This window comes from Chaetodon trifascialis, chromosome 16 (assembly GCF_039877785.1).
Source record: "Chaetodon trifascialis isolate fChaTrf1 chromosome 16, fChaTrf1.hap1, whole genome shotgun sequence".
Taxonomy (NCBI): Eukaryota; Metazoa; Chordata; class Actinopteri; order Chaetodontiformes; family Chaetodontidae; genus Chaetodon; species Chaetodon trifascialis.
The window spans coordinates 11,364,331-11,384,329 of record NC_092071.1 but is presented as its reverse complement, the minus strand read 5'-3'; the positions used below and the strand labels follow the sequence as shown (position 1 = coordinate 11,384,329).

The following is a 19,999-nucleotide window of genomic DNA, read 5'->3' as shown; positions in this document are numbered from 1 at the left end:
TGAACTCATCATTGACATATTTTCACCTTTTGGTGTGATAAGGTGAACTCGTTAACAACCAACAGTTAGTTATTTAGGCATTAAACAGTTACAGAGTTACATTATCATTCATTCAGAGTCCTTCTGACCACTTGATGAATGAAAAGTACAGTGTTAACTCTACTTTAGCTTAGCTTAACTTAGTATTGGTCTCTACCAGCGGCTGAGAAAACTGTCTGGCTCTTTTGGCAATAAGTGCTCCACAGCGTTCACTGTTTGGTGTTGAGCATGTCGTTTACAGTGGGTGTTTAGAGCTTTTTCAATAAGAACTTTTAGCAAAACCTTTGTGCAGTTAAAACAACATTATGAGAGGGGTGAGAGTGAAGCAAAATAGCTAATTTACAGACCAGAAAGCTAAACAATGAGCTAAACTTGCCACAGCGCTATATAAAGTTGCGGGGAGCTGCAGATTTGGGTGATAATTCTCTGTAAGTTTATCATTATGAGTGACCCCATCACATTTTCACTTTCTCATTTGACATTTTGTTTTTGTAAAATAGTGGTTATAGCTGCTTTAAAGTCCAAAGGAGGTCAAGACGAAATAAGGACTTAAAATCAAATCATAAACCCAAGTCCAAGCCTGAAACAGGATTTAACCAGCTATTTAAGAGTAAGGTATGTTATCTGCCCCCGCAATCACAAACACAGCATCTGGATTTAAACATGTAATTGAAACAGGAAATCTCCAGCGCTGCTGTCCAGTGGACATGGACTGTAATTTCAAATCTGCAGGAAGCAGCAGCAGCTTCACTTGCAAACTAATTCTCCTCCAAATCCAGAGAAGCAGAAGGCGCATTCCTACTATCAGGCTGAGTACACCACTGGAAATGACAGCAATTCATAACAAACGTGACTAACTGGTTGCACTTTATGCACTTGTGGGAATGAAAGAATTCATCGTCAAATCAAACCTTTATGTATGTATAAGAACAGATCATAGTCTGCATACATGTATCTTGTGTGTGCCCTGTGATTGAGGCCGAGATATGAATGAGAGTCAAAACGCCAACAGAACTGAGATATGGTAGAAATAGTGTTTTGATACTGGACTTGGGTTTTCCAGCCAAGCTTTCAACACTCATTTCACTTAAAATGCAGTTTGATAAATTGTTTTTTACTCTAAACCTCTTCAATTATTTCATTTGGCAAAGCTGTCACCCACATTGTAGACTGTGACGAAACTGCCTGAACCAAGATATTCCAAGAATGTGGAACCACAATGGGGCCTCTTTGACTTAACAGGTATTCAAATGAGCACTGGCCTCATCCTGTCAATAAGTGACTTTAAAAGCCACTTGGTCAAATTCTGAGAACGGCATCCCAGAAGGAGCGCGGGGAGAACTAATCCTTTCATTTCAGTCCAAGAGGGGACAACCATGCGCAGTGTGCCAGAGGACTGTTATGGGAGCGTGCCAGCGACTGAGGGCTGCTCTGACAGGTGTGAGAACACAGTCAGGGGCACGCTCACACTGATGGATGCCCGCTGGTACAGTGCATGCTGGGAGCTGGAGGTGCCAGGTGTGGCCAGGAGAAAAATGAGAGGAATTTGTGGTTGAAGGTGCACCTGCCAAAATATTCATTCTTATCCAGACCCCCCCCCCCCCTTTTTAAACACAGTTTTCTCTTTCACTTCATAAACATATAACAAAGCATTCAAATGATTATCTCCAGCATAGTATAGCAGTGCTACTACACACTAAATACATGCATTTTTGCATCTATGCATCTCTGACCACTTATCTGCCAGGATGCTCCAGCTCCCCTATTGCAACATGCGGTGCAGTATACAGTGTGGAAAATGTGAATGATGCAATCAGTTATTGCTCGTAGTAGATATTAAAGCATTGATAAATTGACAGGGATTCACGTTTACACTCTTTAATCTGTGGAGGACACACTGAAAAATACTGCAATCAATAAAGGGTTGGTCAAGTAGAAACGCACTCATGCTGAACAGTTAGAAACGATTTGACAGTGCTGCCCTCTAGTGGTGGAAGAAGAGTTCAACGTCACAAAATAGACCTTTTTCACTGAAAACACTTTGCAGTATTCAGATCCTTCACATCAGTAATCAATAAATTTATACAAATATCCTCCTGAGACCCAGCCTATTCATTTGTGTCCTCTGTAGTGGACATTTGGTTTTGGTCTATATCTTTTCACTCATTTGAGCTACCCAACGAAGTCCTGGTGTGCTCAGTAGAGGACATCCTGGCCTTTCCAATGATATCTCGTGTTTGGGTGGGATGAGGGGAACTTTGTTTTCATGCTGAGACAAAGTGGAGATGGCAGCAAAACACAAATGCCAGGAAACGAGAAAAGATAAGTCAAAGATTGTTAAGATATTGTTTTTTAACTATGGTAATCATATAGTGTCTTGTTTATGAACATGTCAGGAGTCATAAAATTGGAGTCAGACTTCAGTTAAACTTTTTGTTAGGAAAAATAATAGCAATGTTATGAATGTTTAATAATGTCAATTTTGTTCAGTGGTTCAACAAAAGATAGGGGCCAAATGTTCAGGTTCGTTTTTGTTTTCTTGTCAGCCTATTATGATTTTGTTAATCATTCTGTTAGTCCACTACAGTGAACATGCTGTAAAATCTAAACTAAAAACATTTTTACAAAATTCTAAAATGTGAGTTGTTGTTTTAGCTTCAAAGAGGCAGGAAATCACAAAAAAAATTAAACTGAAAGATACTTTTTTTCCTTGGTTCTCAGGAGGATATACTCCATTATAAGTAAAACTCCTACATTCAAAATCCTACTTGTGTAAAAGTACAGAAGTGTTATCAGTAAAATGTATTCAAAGTGTCAAAGAACTGCGACTGGCATAATATCATATATTACATTATTAAATTGTTAATCCTGATGCATCAGTGTGATTTGTGGTTGAGGTGGAGCTAGTTTTAACTATTTTACGTGCAGTCACAAGATAAATCTGAGGAAATCTGCTTCAGCTTCACGCTGGCTCACTGTCACACTGTCTTACTGCGACACATGCGTGGAGCAGAGCTATTGTTAATGTTATTAGCAACACCTGTGCTCTTCCTGCTATGACAAGATCTACTCTGATAAAGGTGTGTCTGCAGTACAATGTATCGCATGCTTGCAGCTAATGAACTGCTTTCTCTGGCAACAGTGATAAGACGTCTTTGTATTTGTTATCACTCTCCTCTTGTCTTGTTATTCTTACCTGTTTTTCATTGTTCTGCGCTGCATCCTGTTCCTCCTGGCTACCTGTGAGCTCTGGTTTGCCCTCGTTGGTGGGCTTTTGCCAGCCCAATGTGGAGCTTTTGGGCCAGGCATCCTGTCTCTTCCTCAAGCCCTTCCTGTTCCTGCTTGAGTTTCTACGCTGACGACTGACCAGGAATTCCTTATATTGTAGCATCTCTGGAAAATCGTCCTCCTCATCATCGTCATCGCCCTCTCCCGCTTCACTGGTGGATGAAGAGGACTCCCAGCTGTTGGAGCTCTCGTTGGCAAAGACCACCTGGCTGTCAGAGCTACCATCATGATCACAGAACACAATGGCACTTGGCTTGTGCTTTACTATTCTTAGCAGATCCAGTGAGCAGTCCTCTGATGCATTTACAGATGCTGGCAGATGTTTGCCACTACTCTCATCCAGGGCTGCCGAAAAGGCAGAATGACCCTCATCGGATAAGGAGGTCTCTACTTGCTGCTGAGGTGATACGGCTCCACAATTTTTCAAATACCTGGCAGCTTGATTTCCCAGGTCTGACACCTCCATGTCCCAACCTGCTCCAGGAGTCATGTCTGAACTGCTTTCGCAATGTCCATTCTGCTTTAAGTCGGACCTGGTTGCACTACAGGTGGAGCTGATGTCCATATTCAGCTCCTTCCATCTTTGAGCATGACTAGCCACGGGCTCTGGAGCACAGTGTAGCTGGGGAACAGGTTCAGACATGGCTCTCAGTTTGCTGTTGGAGCTTTGAGTAAGGAGGGGAACTTGACCTTGCAGGTCAGTCAAAGAGACGCCCACAGCCTCAGGGACAATGCGCCTGTTAGGCTGCTGCTGAGCAGGCAGTGCAGCGACTGGACCTTCGTGCATCACTGGGGAACCAGTCCTCAGTCTGTTATCGTGAGTGCACCATGAACTGCCAGTTAACCTAAAGCTGCTGAAATGACGCTATGAGGGGATGATGTTTACACTTCAGCCCACATTTGAATGCCTCAGAAAATTCCTTCGACACCTGAGCTGGAGAGAAAGAGAGAGAATGTAAATTTGGGCAAACTGCTTCATGTTCACACACGTGTACAAAAAAGAATACATGCATGTATAATGCAGTCATTTCTGTAAATAGATGTACATGTCTGGATTCAAGTCTGGATATGCTTGGAGACTTAAATGTTATGTTCGAGAGGGATGAAACTGCTGCTTAGATGAGTTTATCCGTCATCGTTTTCCTCTTCGAATACAGAGACCTGTGAGCAGAAAGAAATGGCTCGGTGCTGCAGTTTCACAGTATTTAACAGAGATGATTTTTCCAATGTTTCGATACTGTAAATACTATTAGTGCCAGATTAGGTGTCAACTGATTAATCGGGATGATATCTGGTGCTTTGATAATCAGCATCAGCATTAAAATTGTTTATTTTTATTAATGTAACTTTACAGATTTTCATTCTCCCTCAGAAACAAGGAGATGCTGCTGTCTGCTGATGTTAAGCACACTAAAATGTTATTCATTTTTCATTTATGAGGGTTTTTTTTAATAAAGTTTAATTTTTGATTACCTGTGGACATTCATTTAGTTGATTTTTTTTTTTTATTGAAAATAAGTGCACTGCAGACAGAGTGTAGACCTACTTGAGCAAACAGACTATGCAGACAATTAACACATTAGTGTTAAAAAAAAATCGGTCGACCACGATGCTAGACTTGAGTAAATGGGATATTTTGGGCCAGAGCAATCATACATGTGATTGGTCCAAGCCAAAGTCAACAAAGTTTGTCTGTACAAAAACCCCACTGAGCAACATTCTGCAGCTCACACTTGTTTTTTTTTTTTTGACAAATGCATTTTCTTCAAACACATAGTTTTTTCCTGCTGGATATTTTTGGCTGCATCCAACACACCCTTTCCTTGCCTGGCATGTTTTCTTTGTCTTTCAAACACACAGCGGTGGGTCTTAAAATTAGGTTCAAACCCGAAAAAATCTGCAACTGCAAACCACAGACAGCATGCATATGTGAAACAAAATAATTTTAAAAAGAGTTTCATACTGCACACGTGCAGAGAGTCATTTGTTACCATTATATGAAAAAAAAATATTGCTGTACACTGACTTAAAAACATCTTCATGTCAAAAAATTCTCAGAATACTAGAATTCATAACTCAACATACCCGAGGTTTTTCTCCAGAAACTGTGTCATCCAAGAACACATCCAGCACAGCAGTCTGAAGAACTGAAGAGCATCCAGCCAAGACGGACTCAGTGCTTATATGCTGCATGACAGACAGAAAAAGTGAGTTTACCTCTGAAAAGATATGAAATGCTGTGAGGGGAGGAGAGAAGAAGAAGGAAGGGTTGAGGAATGCTTTCCCCTCCTACGTTACCTCAGCAAGAGCTCCACAGGCAGGTGTTTGTGCTATCTGTGCAAGTGTGTGTGTGTGTGTGTGTGTGTGTGTGTGTGTGTGTGTGTGTGTGTGTGTGTGTGTGAAGAACTATTTTGTGCAAGAGAGAAAAAATGTGAATATGAATTATGCACTTAAAGCAAATAGAAAGATCTGTTGTGGAAATGATCAAGCAGATTAAATACCTGCACGTACATTAGACTTAGACAAATGATGACAAATGATTAAAAGGCTTGGGGGTCTGCGGTGCACCTTTCCCCCCCTCCCCATTCCTCCTTTTCACTCATTGCTGTATAATATGGCTCGAGGCAAAGGGCTTTTCAGCTTCGAAGCACATTCCTCGACAACACATGAGGTAATGCCTGAAACGTGTTCTTATCCTCTCTGAATCTCTCTCAGTTCACACTTTTTGTAACTAGAGCAAAGCTGCAAGCATTGATCAACAAGGAAGGGCTCCTGGTTTTAAAAAAAAAAAAACTGTCAATGAACTGCAGAATTCCTCAAGTTTGCCAGCAAACACTGACTTTCATGTTTTGGAGAGCATGTCTTTGGTCAGGGATTAAGACCTGCTGTTTGTACGGTAATGCTGAGGATGATTCTGCTTGTTGAAGCCTGTTTGACCCTCAAGGTCTCAGAGAGAAAACATCTGGTCAAGGTGAAGGGTGCATTAAGAGTTGAGAGTGAAGTTATTCTATTCTGAATCGCTTTAAGTAAAGTCTCTTCACCCACAAACACAGCACATAGACAGTGCTATCTAACTGTCCAGAAGGATTTCAGAGAAAGGGCTGTGGTTTAATGATCTTTTCATATTGAGGTTATCAAATGAAAGGACCACAGACCACAAGTTTTGGGGCAAAGTGATGCTTTAAAATACTACTCTGCTGCATATGAAATAGAAACTAGTGTTAAAAGTCTATACAGCATCACCACAAGTTGAATTATCAGATAAAAACCCACTGACTCATGAATATGAATGAACTTGACCCACCACCCCTACCTGCCCCAGATGCTAAACTGTCCTGCACTGCTCTGATGATGGATGCATATCAATTAAACTCGAACACGTATTTCAATACAAGCTACGCCAACCTGCTGAGACACGCTGCTCCATATGTAGCATTCCTGTCATGACAGGTATAGTTAGCTGGGTCAGGCTGCAGAAAAGCAGGGCAAAGGAAACGAGAAAGGCAGAGATTTGACAGGTAGATCCAGAATACATACATTAAAACGATTAGAGACAAGAAAGGGGAACATAAAGAGTATCTATGACAGCTTAGGTTTGTTACGAATGTCTCTTTTTACAGCCACACTGAATTATGTAAGATGTGTTATCTTGACAGTGTGTACTGTAAGTACAGTGTAAAATATGAGAGACAATAAAACCTGATTTTGACAACAAACATTCACATGCATGAAGTCAGATAAGCAAAGAAAAATGTGCTTTCAAACTCTATCACTGCATGACAGAAAACATGGACTAACTCAGTTGTTAGTATGTGAACCTGTGTGTTAAGTATGAACTTTTTTTTCTTTTTGCATGGCACAGAATCAAACTGTTGGTTCAACAAATGGGTTGATCAAATGGTGATCACAGACTCAGTGCATTTAAAAGGACCCCCTATATAAGAAGGAGCATTTCTAGAAAGAAGCCTACATGCTTCCAGTAATAACAAGATGAGCTCCTCTAAAAATCTCACACCTTCTGGTTATTTCATGGCATGACAGCATGGTGGGCTTTTGTTTTTGTTGCATGGGATTAACAGCTTCACATTCCTGGGTGGCATCATTGCAGCTTTGCTGTCTGCAGTGTAAATGCCTGCAAATCTGCTGCAACAGAGAAAAGATGTTATCCTTCAAATTCCATATGGGATGTACCCAGATTAACCTGCCAGTGAGCCCTATAAGAAATATTAGCAGCTGGGTCCCTTTCAACCTCTCGTCCTCTCCTGGGCTTTCTCCCAACAAGACACATGTCTTCTTCAGGGCTGTCCAGGGTTGTATACACACACATCTCTACTTATACCACACTAGACACTTGTGGAGGTCATCTGTTGTGGACAGCTGGAGAGGAACATAAATCATCACAAAAGATAGTGACTGTGGGGACATCATGGACATCTATGAAGCTGAGGCTCCACAGGATCAAGCTGTTGCCTGCACAGCTCATTAACGCAACTCAAATAGCTTTACAATACTTCTAAAAACTTTCTTAAGTCAGTTATGAATCACCTGCCGTTATCTGATAAAGGCCTGTTACGGCAGAAGCACATTTTCCCAAGTATTGTACTCACGTTGTAGTTTTCGCGATGAAAAGGTAAATTTGTCATTTCTGACCCGTTCGACTCTCCGTAGAAAAAGAGGAAGCGGCAGCGCGGGTTGTGTGTGAATAAATTTCGCGGGAGCGCAACTAGCGGTGAGCTGTCTGCTGTCAACACGGACGACAACAGTGACTAAATTCATAACGCTATGAGTCTGTGGGTGGACAAATATCGGCCAACTTCCCTCGGGAAGCTGGACTATCATAAAGAGCAAGCGACTCAGCTGAAAAACCTGGTAAGAGAATCAACTTCATGCGTCATGACTGTATTCAGGCTACGTTAGCATTAGCATTATATTTAATAGGTGCATATAGCCGGACATCAACAAGTTTCATTCATGCGTCCCTGTGCTGATCAGTCTTCGTTGTTAGCTAGGTCATTTAACTGTAAATATAAGGTGGAGTGCAACCCGAGCTAAAATAGCTCGTTTGTGATAAGTGTCTATCATTTCAACCTTGTTTTGGGGTAACCGAAGTTATGGCGTACAACATTACAAAACAAGAGACTTTAGTGAGTGTGGTGCAGGACAGCTACATGTTTAGAAACAGTTAACACACTGTTGTGTCCAGTGGAGCTTCAGCTTCTTAGAAAACAATACCTCTTTGTTTCAGGTTCAATGTGGCGACTTCCCACACTTGTTGGTGTATGGTCCATCCGGCGCGGGGAAGAAGACCCGCATCATGTGTCTGCTGAGGGAGCTGTATGGAGCTGGGGTGGAGAAGCTTCGCATCGAGCACCAGTCCATCGTGGTGAGAGGGCAAATAATGAAATACAGACACAAGACCATTACTGCCTTTCAGCATGCAGGCTCTCCAGACGTCTTCATGAGTTCAAAATCAAATTGTCTGATAAAGGTTCTGTTGCGTCCCTGGTTTGTGCTTTTTGTCTCCAGGCTCCCTCAAAGAAGAAAATCGAGATAAACACAATAGCCAGTAACTACCACTTGGAAGTCAACCCAAGGTAACTTAATGATAAATGAAGCTATGCACATTTACTAAAGCACTGCTCTTAAAGCTTGGAGGTGTTTGAGTTTTCCACCTCACTTTTTACTCCATTGCATTTATGTGACGGCTGTCGTTGTAACAGACAAAAAATGTAATGTATTTCTGTTTTGTGTTGTCCCCAGTGATGCTGGAAACCAGGACCGTGTGGTGATTCAAGAGCTGATTAAAACTGTGGCTCAGTCTCAGCAGATTCAGTCAAGCACCCAGAGAGAGTTCAAAGGTAGGAAAGACACTCATCCCTCTGTGCCAGTTTAACCTGTGAATGCTGGTCCATGTTCGATTGTCCCTATATTAACAACCTCTCCCCTGATGCCCCCTCCGCCTCTGTGAAGCCACTGTATTACACTGTCATTCTCATAGTAACTGGCACACTTTCCTTCTCAGTGGTGTTGCTGACGGAGGTGGACAGACTCACGAAGGATGCCCAGCATGCCTTGCGCCGGACAATGGAAAAGTACATGAGCACATGCCGCCTCATCCTGTACTCTACCTCCACTTCCAAAGTCATTGGGCCGATTCGGAGCCGTTGTCTGGCTATCAGAGTTCCTCTGCCGAGCACAGAAGAGGCAAGATGGAGATGATTCTGTTTAGATTGTAATTAATAATCATCTGGAAATAATGTATTAGAATGAGACGAGACAACATTTTCACCTTTTTTTCTTTGTGTCTGTATTTTTCCTGTTTGTTAGGTCTGTAATGTTCTGACCTCAGTCTGTAAAAAGGAGGGTCTGCTCCTCCCACCTGAGCTGGCCAAGCAAATCGCTGATAAATCTGGTCGAAACCTCCGTAAAGCCCTTCTGATGTGCGAGGCCTGCAGAGTGCAGCAGTGAGTAGCCACAAAGCGTTATCTGTGGGCTCGTATGGAATGTAAACTAAAAGTACCTGCTTATTAAACCTGTTCATCTTCTCCAGGTATCCATTCTCGGTAGACCAAGACGTCCCCGCGACGGACTGGGAGGTCTACCTCAGGGATACGGCGAACGCCATCGTCAGCCAGCAGAGCCCTCAGAGGTAGGGGAGGCAAAGAGAAGAGGTTTAGTTGGTTCTGACGGCGACTAAAATTTAATCAGACTTGTGAGGATGATTTAAAGCTGAATTGACATTTGTCTATGTCGCAGGTTGTTGGAGGTTCGAGCCAGACTTTACGAGCTGCTGACTCACTGCATCCCTCCTGACATCATTATGAAGGTACTGCTCATTGTGGCTCATCTCCCATCAAAGTGCTGGCTTGCTTTGCAGTAATGTTTGAGGTAATGAGTATTCATTTTCCTCGTTTAATCCTCTAACAGGGTCTGGTAAACGAGTTGTTGAGTAACTGTGACGGCCAGCTGAAGGCAGAGGTGGCCCACATGGCAGCCTACTACGAACACAGACTGCAGCTGGGCAGCAAAGCCATCTACCACCTGGAGGCCTTCACTGCCAAGTTCATGGCCATCTACAAGAAGTTCATGGAGGACGGTCTTGACGGCATGATGTTTTGACTCTGAGTGGACTTAAATACGGACACTTTTCTTGACATGAGTTCAAACTGTGCTTGCCCCAACAAGACTTCTTGCATTTAAAATACAATGCAAGGACAAGAAATCTGCATCAGAACATTAAATTACTTTTTCTTTACAACCTGATCAGTCTGGTCCATGGAAATGACCAAACATGGATTTTATTACCATGAACAGACATAACACAGAATGTGTGGCGTAACACCTCATTGACCATCAGTCCTGAAATCATAACGAGCTTGATGAGAGTGACTGTTTGCTGTTCCACAACATAACACTGTCCGATGTCACTCAAAGGTTCCCAGTATGTGAGATTTCAATTTATGGTTAAGCACTAAGGACAGAAACAGACTCATTACAGTCACAAACTAGTGAATAACAGCATTAGACCCAAAAAATAATTGAAGCCATTGTAGTCATTTGACAGTGTTCTTAAAAATAAATGAATGCATTTTAGTCTTGAAAATCACCGAGAAAATATAAAGAACTTGTGTGTATGGTTTTATCGACTGTAGGAGGCTCCCAGCTGGTATTGTAATAAATCTCTTTCTAACAAACCAACTTTACATAACCTTTAATAACTTCTCACCTAAAATGTGAAGATTGGACTATTTTCATTACTCAGATTTCATAAAAAAAGTAAAAGTCAAAATACATATCATAATTTAGGGTTGTAAAGTAAAATAGAGACTGATTCTAAGCTTTGGAATAACACTTTTTCATTTATAAAGACAACAAATCCTGCTGTCAGAGTCATCAATAGCACTCCTTGTGTCTCTTGGCTGTGTAGTAGATAATGAGGCCCAGGGTGATCAGCACCCCTGAACCCACCAGAGTCAGGAAGCCCACCACAGGCCTTTTGACCAGCACGTGGCAGTCGAGGCAGGGCTGAGGCATGCTGGGACACTGCTGGGGCGCAGCTCCCTGAATGGGAAAGCCGTTGTGCTGGATGATGTTGCGATAGTTGGAAAGAGAGGCCTTGACGATGACTTCCTCGTGGACGTGGCCGTACAAGCCAAAGCCGGGGTCCCTTTGGTCGCTCAGGGCATAGGCAAAGTAACCCTTCAGGTTCACGCCATCCAGAGTGTACGCTGAGGAGGGAGGACGCGTGACAACATTCATTTTCATTTACTTATGTGCATATGAGGGTGAGGTGATGGGCTGGGTGTGTGACAGTAGAAAATTACAAAACATTACCTTAAACCACTGTTATTTATCATCTATGAGTCGTACATAAATATCTAATAAGATCTTTACTGTATTTTCAACACTTCTAACTTCTATGAATACCTTTGATATAATTACAACTCACATAATCAAGTTAAAGCAGCATAGAAATGAATAAACTTCTCATGTGGTGGTTGATATCTGTCAGACTTTGGTTTGTAGAGTGTAAACACCACTCTGCATATAAATGGTTTTCTGTGGATGGCTGCCACTTAGTGGTGACACAGCACACTACAACATTCAATAACATGAAACTATGTGCACATCACAGCGTGACACCGCAAGGTCATCACTTAGTGTAGCCCAATAAACTGTTCAAGGACAGGTAAGCGGACTCCAAGTGACCGTGACTCAACAATTCAGTGTAGAGTGTGTGTTTCTGTTGATATTTTTGTGTGCATACGTGTGTGTTTTGAGTCAGCTGACTAATCAAGGGTCAGTGACCTAAATACCTGTCTAATAATTAAGCTCTCCAGAGGCCAGTGAGGGGAAAAAACATGACTTCAGAAGGATTGATCACTCAGCACACACATGCAGTGATACCAATATTCAGCTCCCAGGTGTACTGCGTGCATCCTATGCAGCAGGATGTGTGTGTGTAGTCTCACCTTTCAGTGCTTCGTTGATGTAGTTGTACAGGTAGTACACTCTCAGGCTGTCTTTAAAGCGGGCTGGGTCTTCCTGGACCCCGTTAGCCATCACATAGACAGGTACATCGCAGTAGTGCTCCCTCACCTGACGCAGCACAAGCAAGCAACGTGAGCTGTAACCTCTGTCGAGGTTCTTATATTGAAGCATATCACACTGAAACAGCAATTCACCTTTATCCAGTTTATATGAAAACACATCAATGTTTTCAGACATTCAAAAATGTTTGTGTCTGGTATGTATCAGTCAAATAGTGACTCAGACCCCTCCAGCCTCACCCAGTTCAGGGCTTTCCTCAAGCCCCAGGGCACAACAGGCCTTGGGGACATGATCCACGTGGTGTCTATCATGTGCTGGACCTCTAGCATTGCTGTGTAGGTGTACCTGCAGACATGGAGATGAAAAAAAAACTATTAAGGGTTGTAAGCTTGTGCATTTAAAATGCTGTAGCACTACATCAAGACAACATATGTGTCTTCAACTAAACTGAGCTGCTTTAAGCTCCTTTCCTATTTATATGTCTTGTCAAATCAAAATAAAGGCAAAAATACTTACGAGTCTTCCTTGGCGTGTGTCACCAGCTTGGTGCTGAAGTGACTAATGGCAAAGAAGTCATATGTCCCTTTAACCAGCTGTCTGTCCTCGTCATTGAACACTGGCAGGCTGTGGAAACACAGAAAAGATGATGTTTTAAAGAGGAGATGATAACAGCAGTATTTAAGAAGAAGAAGAAGAAGAATAGTAGCAGTGGGTTTTTGAGTAGTCCCATTTAAATCCAGCCCTTAAATCCTGTTACAAATACAATGATATATCAAATTACAGAGACTAGACTTTTTCCTGTGACTGTCTACAGCAATGCTTATTCTATAACTAACAAAGTGACTGGATTGAAGTATGAATGAAGTATTTGTACTCAAGTGAGTTGAGCTGACGCAGCCAGCTCCTCATTCCGAGAGGATAGTCCCCACTGCCAAAGATCGGCTCTGCAAACCAGCCAACGCGGAAGTCCAAAACCCTTTTAGCTGGTTCCACGTCTTCCCGGCTGAATAAAAATGCTGGTTCCACCCAGTCCATGTGCAGAGCCAGGGACACCTGAGGCGCGGCAGAAACACATGGCAGTACAGGTGTGACACTTTCATTCTCCTATTGATTAAAGTGATTCTACATTTCCTATAAAACTTCTGCCTACCTGTCCTCCCTGTGTGTCTCTGAACTTGCGGTCGTAAGCGTGCCAGGCCAAAGCGTGCGCCCGCAGCATCTGATGACCCTCCTGGTAGCTCACCATCTCATCGTTGGGCTCATTCAGGGTGATCCACATCTTCACGTGAGCACCTAGTTCTCTGTAACAAAGCTTGGCGTAGTCTGCGAAGGCCTCTGGAGTCTTACTGGGGAAAAGGTTGCATTACAACTTTTTTTTTATATGTAAAGTCATCATAATATATCAAAAACGTATATCACAAAACACTGCTACCACACATACATATGAGGAAAAAAAATAAGATAATTCTCTATTTACATGTTAATTCAACATTTTGCTAATTTTGCTAATAAAGATGCCACTACACCAGATTGTTCCTTTATGAAACACTGAATGTGCTGAGTTCAGTGACATCTCTTTATGACAGGAAGAGAAGATGAGACCATGGCAGCAAGTCATGAGGATGGCAAGGACAGCCTGTACCTGGGAACATCATTGCATTGTTTACTTTCACATCAGACCAGTCTGTAAATTATCATGGATTGTAATAAACTGCACCTGATACAGAGGGATGTTTATTGGACCTGTGTGGACCTTCAGAGCAGTGCTCATGGTGGTGAAGTTTGCTCGGCATTCATGCAAATGATTTCGATTTTAAATTAAAATGAGAAACTGGCCCTTAAAGAAGAATACTGAGGAGGTGATATCCTTCAGGCATCGCCATCACAAAACATGCCGGAGTTAAAGCAGCCTTCACTGCAGTCACTGTACAGTATCTGACCTGTTCAGCCACCTGTTGGCGGTGTCCAGCGGGGCCGGCAGGCTGCTGCGCTGGCGGGTGTGGTGCCACAGGGTGACCACAGGCGTGACGTTGACCTGCAGCAGCTGGCGGGTGAAGCAGCGGTAGTAGCCCAGCAGAGTGGTGTTGGGATGAGCCACGTCACCTGTGGGCACCAGAGCTGACCAGTTTAGGGAGAAGTGGAAGTGGTTTACCCCCACCTGCCGGATTTCATCCACCTGGAGAGATGGAGGGGGATTGACATGCTCATTAACTAACTCACATATGAACCCATTTCAAGTTCTGCCTTTTTAATATGAAAGCCAGGGAAGGCAGGGGGGCCCACCTGTTGTCGGACAGTGGCGTAGTCTGCACAGTGTGTGGATCGGCGTAAAGGTGGAGCACTGAAGCCCTCCAGCCTCATCAGCTCTCCGTTGTTGGAGATGTTCCATAAATAAACACTGGGGTCTGCGAACTGGCTGGGCGTGGTCTCCACCTACGACAGGGACAGAAACACACCAGTGTAAACACTCGTCCTGTCACACTGCCTTTACCTCACATACACAAATGCAAACAAAGGCCAAATGGGGCAAATCGATAATAGCAGGTGGTCCTGTGCTGTTTGGCTCAGCTGGCAGACAGCGTGAGGCGACGTGGTTTATGATTAAGAGAGGATTCATCATCGTGGCTGTTTCTGAGCTGGACTTTCACCATGAAAACTGCAAGTTCAAAACAATGTGATGAACATGATAGAAGTTAGACAGCAGAGGAATTGCAGATGTTATTTTTCCCCTTTCTACTAAACCAGTGAATAATAGTTACAGAAGGGCTGATAGTTGTTCACAAACCTTCACTTCACACAATATGTGAGTGAGGTTTATACTGAATCTGTGAACCAAAGTTAATAAACTGTTAATGTTTGCTCAAGTTCCTCCATTTTAGAGGAAGTATTCTACTTGTTTCATTATGGGACCTTTGCCCTTTGACCCTCCACAAGTATCCCATCCCTCCACAAACGTACATACAGTACACACACCTCTCATCCTCAACACACACACACACACCAAAACCATATACCTGTATGGAGTTGGCGGAGACCCCCCAGGCAAAATCACACGGGAAGACTCCTTGTGCTGGTCTGTTCTCTGGAAGCTCTGGGAAACCGTTCCGCTGGATGACGATTCTTTGGGAATAATGAATAATCATCACGTCAGAAGGAGCTGTCCCAAGACTGAACACTAGCTCTGTGGTGCTAAGGCATCATTACAAGTGCCGTTCTGCGTGGATTTATCAAAAAAGCTTCTTAAAAGACAACCCTGAAATCATGTGTCTGTGTACGCTGACATTGGGCTGTATTTGACATATTCAGATATGATGTCTGTAGTGATTTCTACTCTCTAGAGTTTGCTTAACTATGACAAATATCAGTAATATCTAAATTTCTCTGTCATTTCTTATGACTGGAGGCAGATGGCATCAAATAATGAAGTTTACTGCTGATAATGAAAAAAAGGAAGGAAAAAAAAAAAGTTTTATCCAAGATTGAAGTTGCCTGTGTTTGAGTTGAAACAGACATCTGCGCAAATTTAAACACTGTGCATCCTTTGTCAAAATCACCACTCATTACATTATAACATGCACCTGTAGAAGGTGGCAGATGTCTTCGGCTCCCTCTTCATGTCAGGAGTGTGGAAGTCAACATAGTAGAGTCCCCGTCGTATCCCGTACTCCCTGTGCCACTCGAAGCCGTCTATCAGAGACCAGGCTGTGTATCCGATCACATTCACTCCATCTATGATGATTGCTGTGTGGCAAACACAGACAGACAGACAGACAGACTTGAAATTTCAGTTTCAGGTAAAATGGTTCATGCTGTTCATTCAGAAATGTGAAAAATCTGGATTTCCATGCTGTTTGTGGTGAATGCATGACATCAGACTGTGTCATTACTCACATTTTAGCGCCTCTGCGATGAACCTCTTCAGGTAGTACATGTGTTTTGGGTCTTCAGTCTTGGTATTTCCAAGGACATACCTGCGTTCAGAAGCAGTGAAAACGAGATGTTCCACAACACAGAGCAACACTCAAAAAAACCACAGACAAATCTACACGACACTTAAACCCACCAACCACTCTGCACCACAAAGATGGGTGGCCTGTTGTACTCGGCGTTGACCCAGTACAGCAGCATCCTCAGGTCCAGATCCTCCTGCTGCCCAAACTTCAGGCTGTCGTTGATGAGCTGGAAGCTCAGGGCCGCTCCATGAGAGAGGGCGAAGAAGTCGGCAGTTCCTCTCACCTGCTCCCTCTCCTCCTGGGTGAAGGAGGGCAGCCGTGTGCCCAGCCTCGCCTTCATGCAGGGAGGGTAGTCTCCGTCTGTGAACAGCGGCCGGGCGAACCAGCCCAGGACGTAGTCCAGGGAGCACTGGCACTCTCGCAGGCTTTCCAGGCGGGTGCGACTCGGCTTGATCCAGTGAGAGGCCAGTGCCATGGACAGTTTGCCCTGCTGACGGTGTCGGTAGCGGCGGTTGTAGAGGTGCCATGCAGCTGCATGAGCCTGGAGGAGAGACAGACAAACAGAGGAGGAGGAGGAGGAGAGAAGATATGGTGCATTGTTGTAGATCATAGAAACAGTTTTAAAGGTTTATAAATGAGTTTGTCATTGTTCGATCTGCTATAATAATAAAATGCTGCTTGAACCTTAATGGATCAGTAATAATTCAACACTCAGTAAAGGACCATTGTGTATGTCTGCTTTTCTTTTGATACTGTAAATATACTTGATGTTGTGTGTATTTTGTTCTTCAGGAGTATTTTATGACTGTGTGGTATCGCTGCATTCTAAAAATTATTATCTAAAAAATATTACTAAGCACTCACTTTGAGGAGATTGTGTCCCACGCGGAACGGAAGGTCAGGGTCGTTCTTTATCCCCGGAGCGACCACCCCGGTGCCATACCCGTGCCGAGCCACCACAAACGGGTTATCAATGGTGATCCAATACTTCACATCATCCCCGAAAGCCTGGAAACAGAAATCTGCGTAGTCCTTGAAAATCCCCACAATCTCCGGGTTACTCCAACCGCCGAGGCTCTGCTGGAGGTGATCGGGCAGGTCCCAGTGGTAGAGCGTGACCACCGGCTGCACGCGGATCTCCTTCAGCCTCTTGATGAGGGTCCGGTAGTAGTTGGTGCCGATTTCGTTGTAACTCCCGCGGGTGCCGTTGGGAAATATCCTGGACCAGGAAAGGGAGAACCTGTAGTGGCTGACCCCGAGCTGCCTGATGGCTCTTATGTCGGCGTGGATGTTGTGATAGCTGTCACTGCCGACGTCCCCGGTGGCCATCCGGTTCCCACCGCGCGTAAAAGTGTCCCAAATGGAGAGCCCCTTTCCGTCCTTCTCGAACGCGCCCTCCACCTGGTACGCCGCCGTGCCCACCGCCCATATGAAGTCCTTGGGGAAGGTATCGTAGAGGAAAGCCTTGTCTCCCGGATAGGGCAGTTTATTGAAACGACCCCACGTTTTCAAACCAGCGTTGGGCTTTGCGGCGGCAGAGGCAAAGGCGAGAAACGTGAAAAGGGCGAGCAAAGCACTCATGGTGCCTGTCAGAACTGGACTCGGATGCCCACTTTTTGACTCTAATCTTCATTTAGCCATGCTTGGAGGCTTTCGGTGACTGAACAGCGGGCTGTAGAGTGCAGCCAGCCAGCTGTGAACCCACCACACGCCGCCTCTTCAAATCTATCAATTATTAGCCAAAGCACCTGACGCACCAAGGTCTCCAGGCGCAACATGATGTTAAGATCCCCAAATGATCAATCTTTAGCGAAGCAGGGATACGTTAGGTTCTGCACTGAATAAAAAGATAAATGAGGAGTGTTTTTTTTTTGTTTTTTGTTTTTTTCCCGCCAGCAGTTTATGAAGTGCTTCAGTTTTGCTTTCGGGAACAGGAGAGTGACCCAGGTGCGACAGCGTTAATATGATCTCAGTAACAGCAACACTATCATACATCCTCTGCTGGCAGATAATCTCATAACTCCATTTAAATGTCACCTGTGGACAGCATAAAAAACTCATCTGCATTTCTCACTGGATCAAGTTCAGCCAAGAACGCCTGCAGGCAGAAGATGACGGGGGAGAGAGGGGGGCGTGAGGGTTGAGGAGGAGATATGCAAACAGCAGAGTCATTGCACCCTGCTGCGCCATGGTCACAGTACTTCCTTATCTTCCTGCTTTCATCTAGGTTGCTTGGAAACTTCGGCCTCTTACTGCTGGCCATCTTGATCCATATAGCACCTATATGAATGTCTGAAGGGGTGCCAACCTGTTGGATGCGGTGTGTGTGTGTGTGTGTGTGTGTGTGTGTGTGTGTGTGTGTGTGTGTGTGTGTGTGTGTGTGTGTGTTGGAATAAAGTAATAAACTGTCAGATCTTTGTTTGAGGTGTGACATCCCAGGTCACAATGGACATTTTCTGGACAGGTAACCTTTGAGATATTGAGTGTATATGTATCTATTTTTTATACACACACACACACACACACACACACACACACACACACACACACACACACACTTATATAATATATAAGACAACAAGCAGTAAATTCTGTAGAGCAGAAGCGGTTGTTGGTTGATTAATCATCAATGATCGGACATTTGACATTGTTGTGATATTTCACAGGCAAGATGATTAATTTAAAAAAAAAATTAGCCAATGAATTGAATCATTAAAATAATTTGTTGCACCCTGGAAATTGTGAATAGGATTTGGAAAAACTAACTGCTTCATTATTCATAAAGAATCACAAATGATGGGATGAGAAGGGCAGTCTTGCTCCAAGGACAGATGGCTTGCTTGTCCCCTGCACCGCGTAGTCTGGTTATTATTTAGCTGCCAATCCCTATTTAACAGCACAAATTGAAAAGTGAGGATCCCTGCACCTTGCCAGTGACCTGGCATCAGGGTTCAGCCAATAATCATGGTAATACTGCAGACACCTGTATCAACATTTCCGATCTTAAATGTGAGATCGACAATATGTGATAATATCCTTGCCAAAAACAAAAGATACAGTTTCTCAGTTAAGCAGTTTGGAAAAGCTTAAACTTCTATTACTGAAACCCAGACTAATGATACTGGTGGAGGCTTGATCAATGGTGTGAAAATGTCTCCAGTGTTTAAAGACTTGTATGTGTTTGTGTGCACACCTTTCACAGACTTTTATAGTCGCTCAGGTCAGTGAATTTTAACAGTAACATTACACAGTGTGGATGCTGCCTCTCAGTGATGCACAGGGGAAGAATGCAGTCATTCATTGTGTTTGTCTTGAGAGGCAGGTGGTTTATCCAACGCAGGAAAACAGACTCACCTGGCAGCTGAGCGGCATGTGATTATGGCCTGTCATGGATCATAACCAGGGGCAGAACGTGGTGTGTGGGTGTTTTTCCACCAAGCCGAGCAGCACCGGAAAGTTCCCATCTCAAGTGTACGTGCATAAGCAATGCAGAGTGCTGCTAGTCTCCATATACAACACAGGAAGAACACCATCGAGTGACGCTTAGCAGCCTGAAAGCACAAGCTGAGCACACTGCAAATAATGAAATGGAGAGGAAGTAGAGAGGGTCAGATATGCTGACAGTGGTGTCTGGATCCAGAAAAAAAGACTTAAAATGTACATGACAA

At 43.7% G+C, this 19,999-nt stretch overlaps 2 protein-coding genes across 2 annotated transcripts; one reads left to right on the top strand and one right to left on the bottom strand.

Annotated features, from left to right (window-relative positions):
* The first annotated feature begins 8,011 nt into the window (after nucleotides 1-8,011).
* Nucleotides 8,012-11,113, top strand: rfc3 (replication factor C (activator 1) 3). Its single transcript, XM_070983782.1, has 9 exons — nucleotides 8,012-8,196; nucleotides 8,573-8,710; nucleotides 8,854-8,921; nucleotides 9,088-9,185; nucleotides 9,350-9,531; nucleotides 9,655-9,791; nucleotides 9,878-9,976; nucleotides 10,084-10,153; nucleotides 10,255-11,113. The coding sequence occupies exons 1-9, from the start codon at nucleotides 8,110-8,112 to the stop codon at nucleotides 10,444-10,446; spliced, it is 1,071 nt and encodes a 356-aa protein (XP_070839883.1). The 5' UTR covers nucleotides 8,012-8,109; the 3' UTR covers nucleotides 10,447-11,113.
* A 107-nt stretch (nucleotides 11,114-11,220) lies between these two features.
* kl (klotho) lies at nucleotides 11,221-18,007 on the bottom strand. Its single transcript, XM_070983780.1, has 13 exons — nucleotides 17,196-18,007; nucleotides 16,442-16,872; nucleotides 16,270-16,349; nucleotides 15,957-16,119; nucleotides 15,393-15,498; nucleotides 14,662-14,811; nucleotides 14,319-14,554; nucleotides 13,529-13,724; nucleotides 13,253-13,431; nucleotides 12,895-13,002; nucleotides 12,618-12,723; nucleotides 12,300-12,426; nucleotides 11,221-11,555 (listed from the first exon to the last, which is right to left on the bottom strand). Exons 1-13 carry the CDS (start codon nucleotides 17,910-17,912, stop codon nucleotides 11,221-11,223), a joined length of 2,934 nt encoding a protein of 977 aa, XP_070839881.1. The 5' UTR covers nucleotides 17,913-18,007.
* Between the last annotated feature and the right edge of the window lie 1,992 nt (nucleotides 18,008-19,999).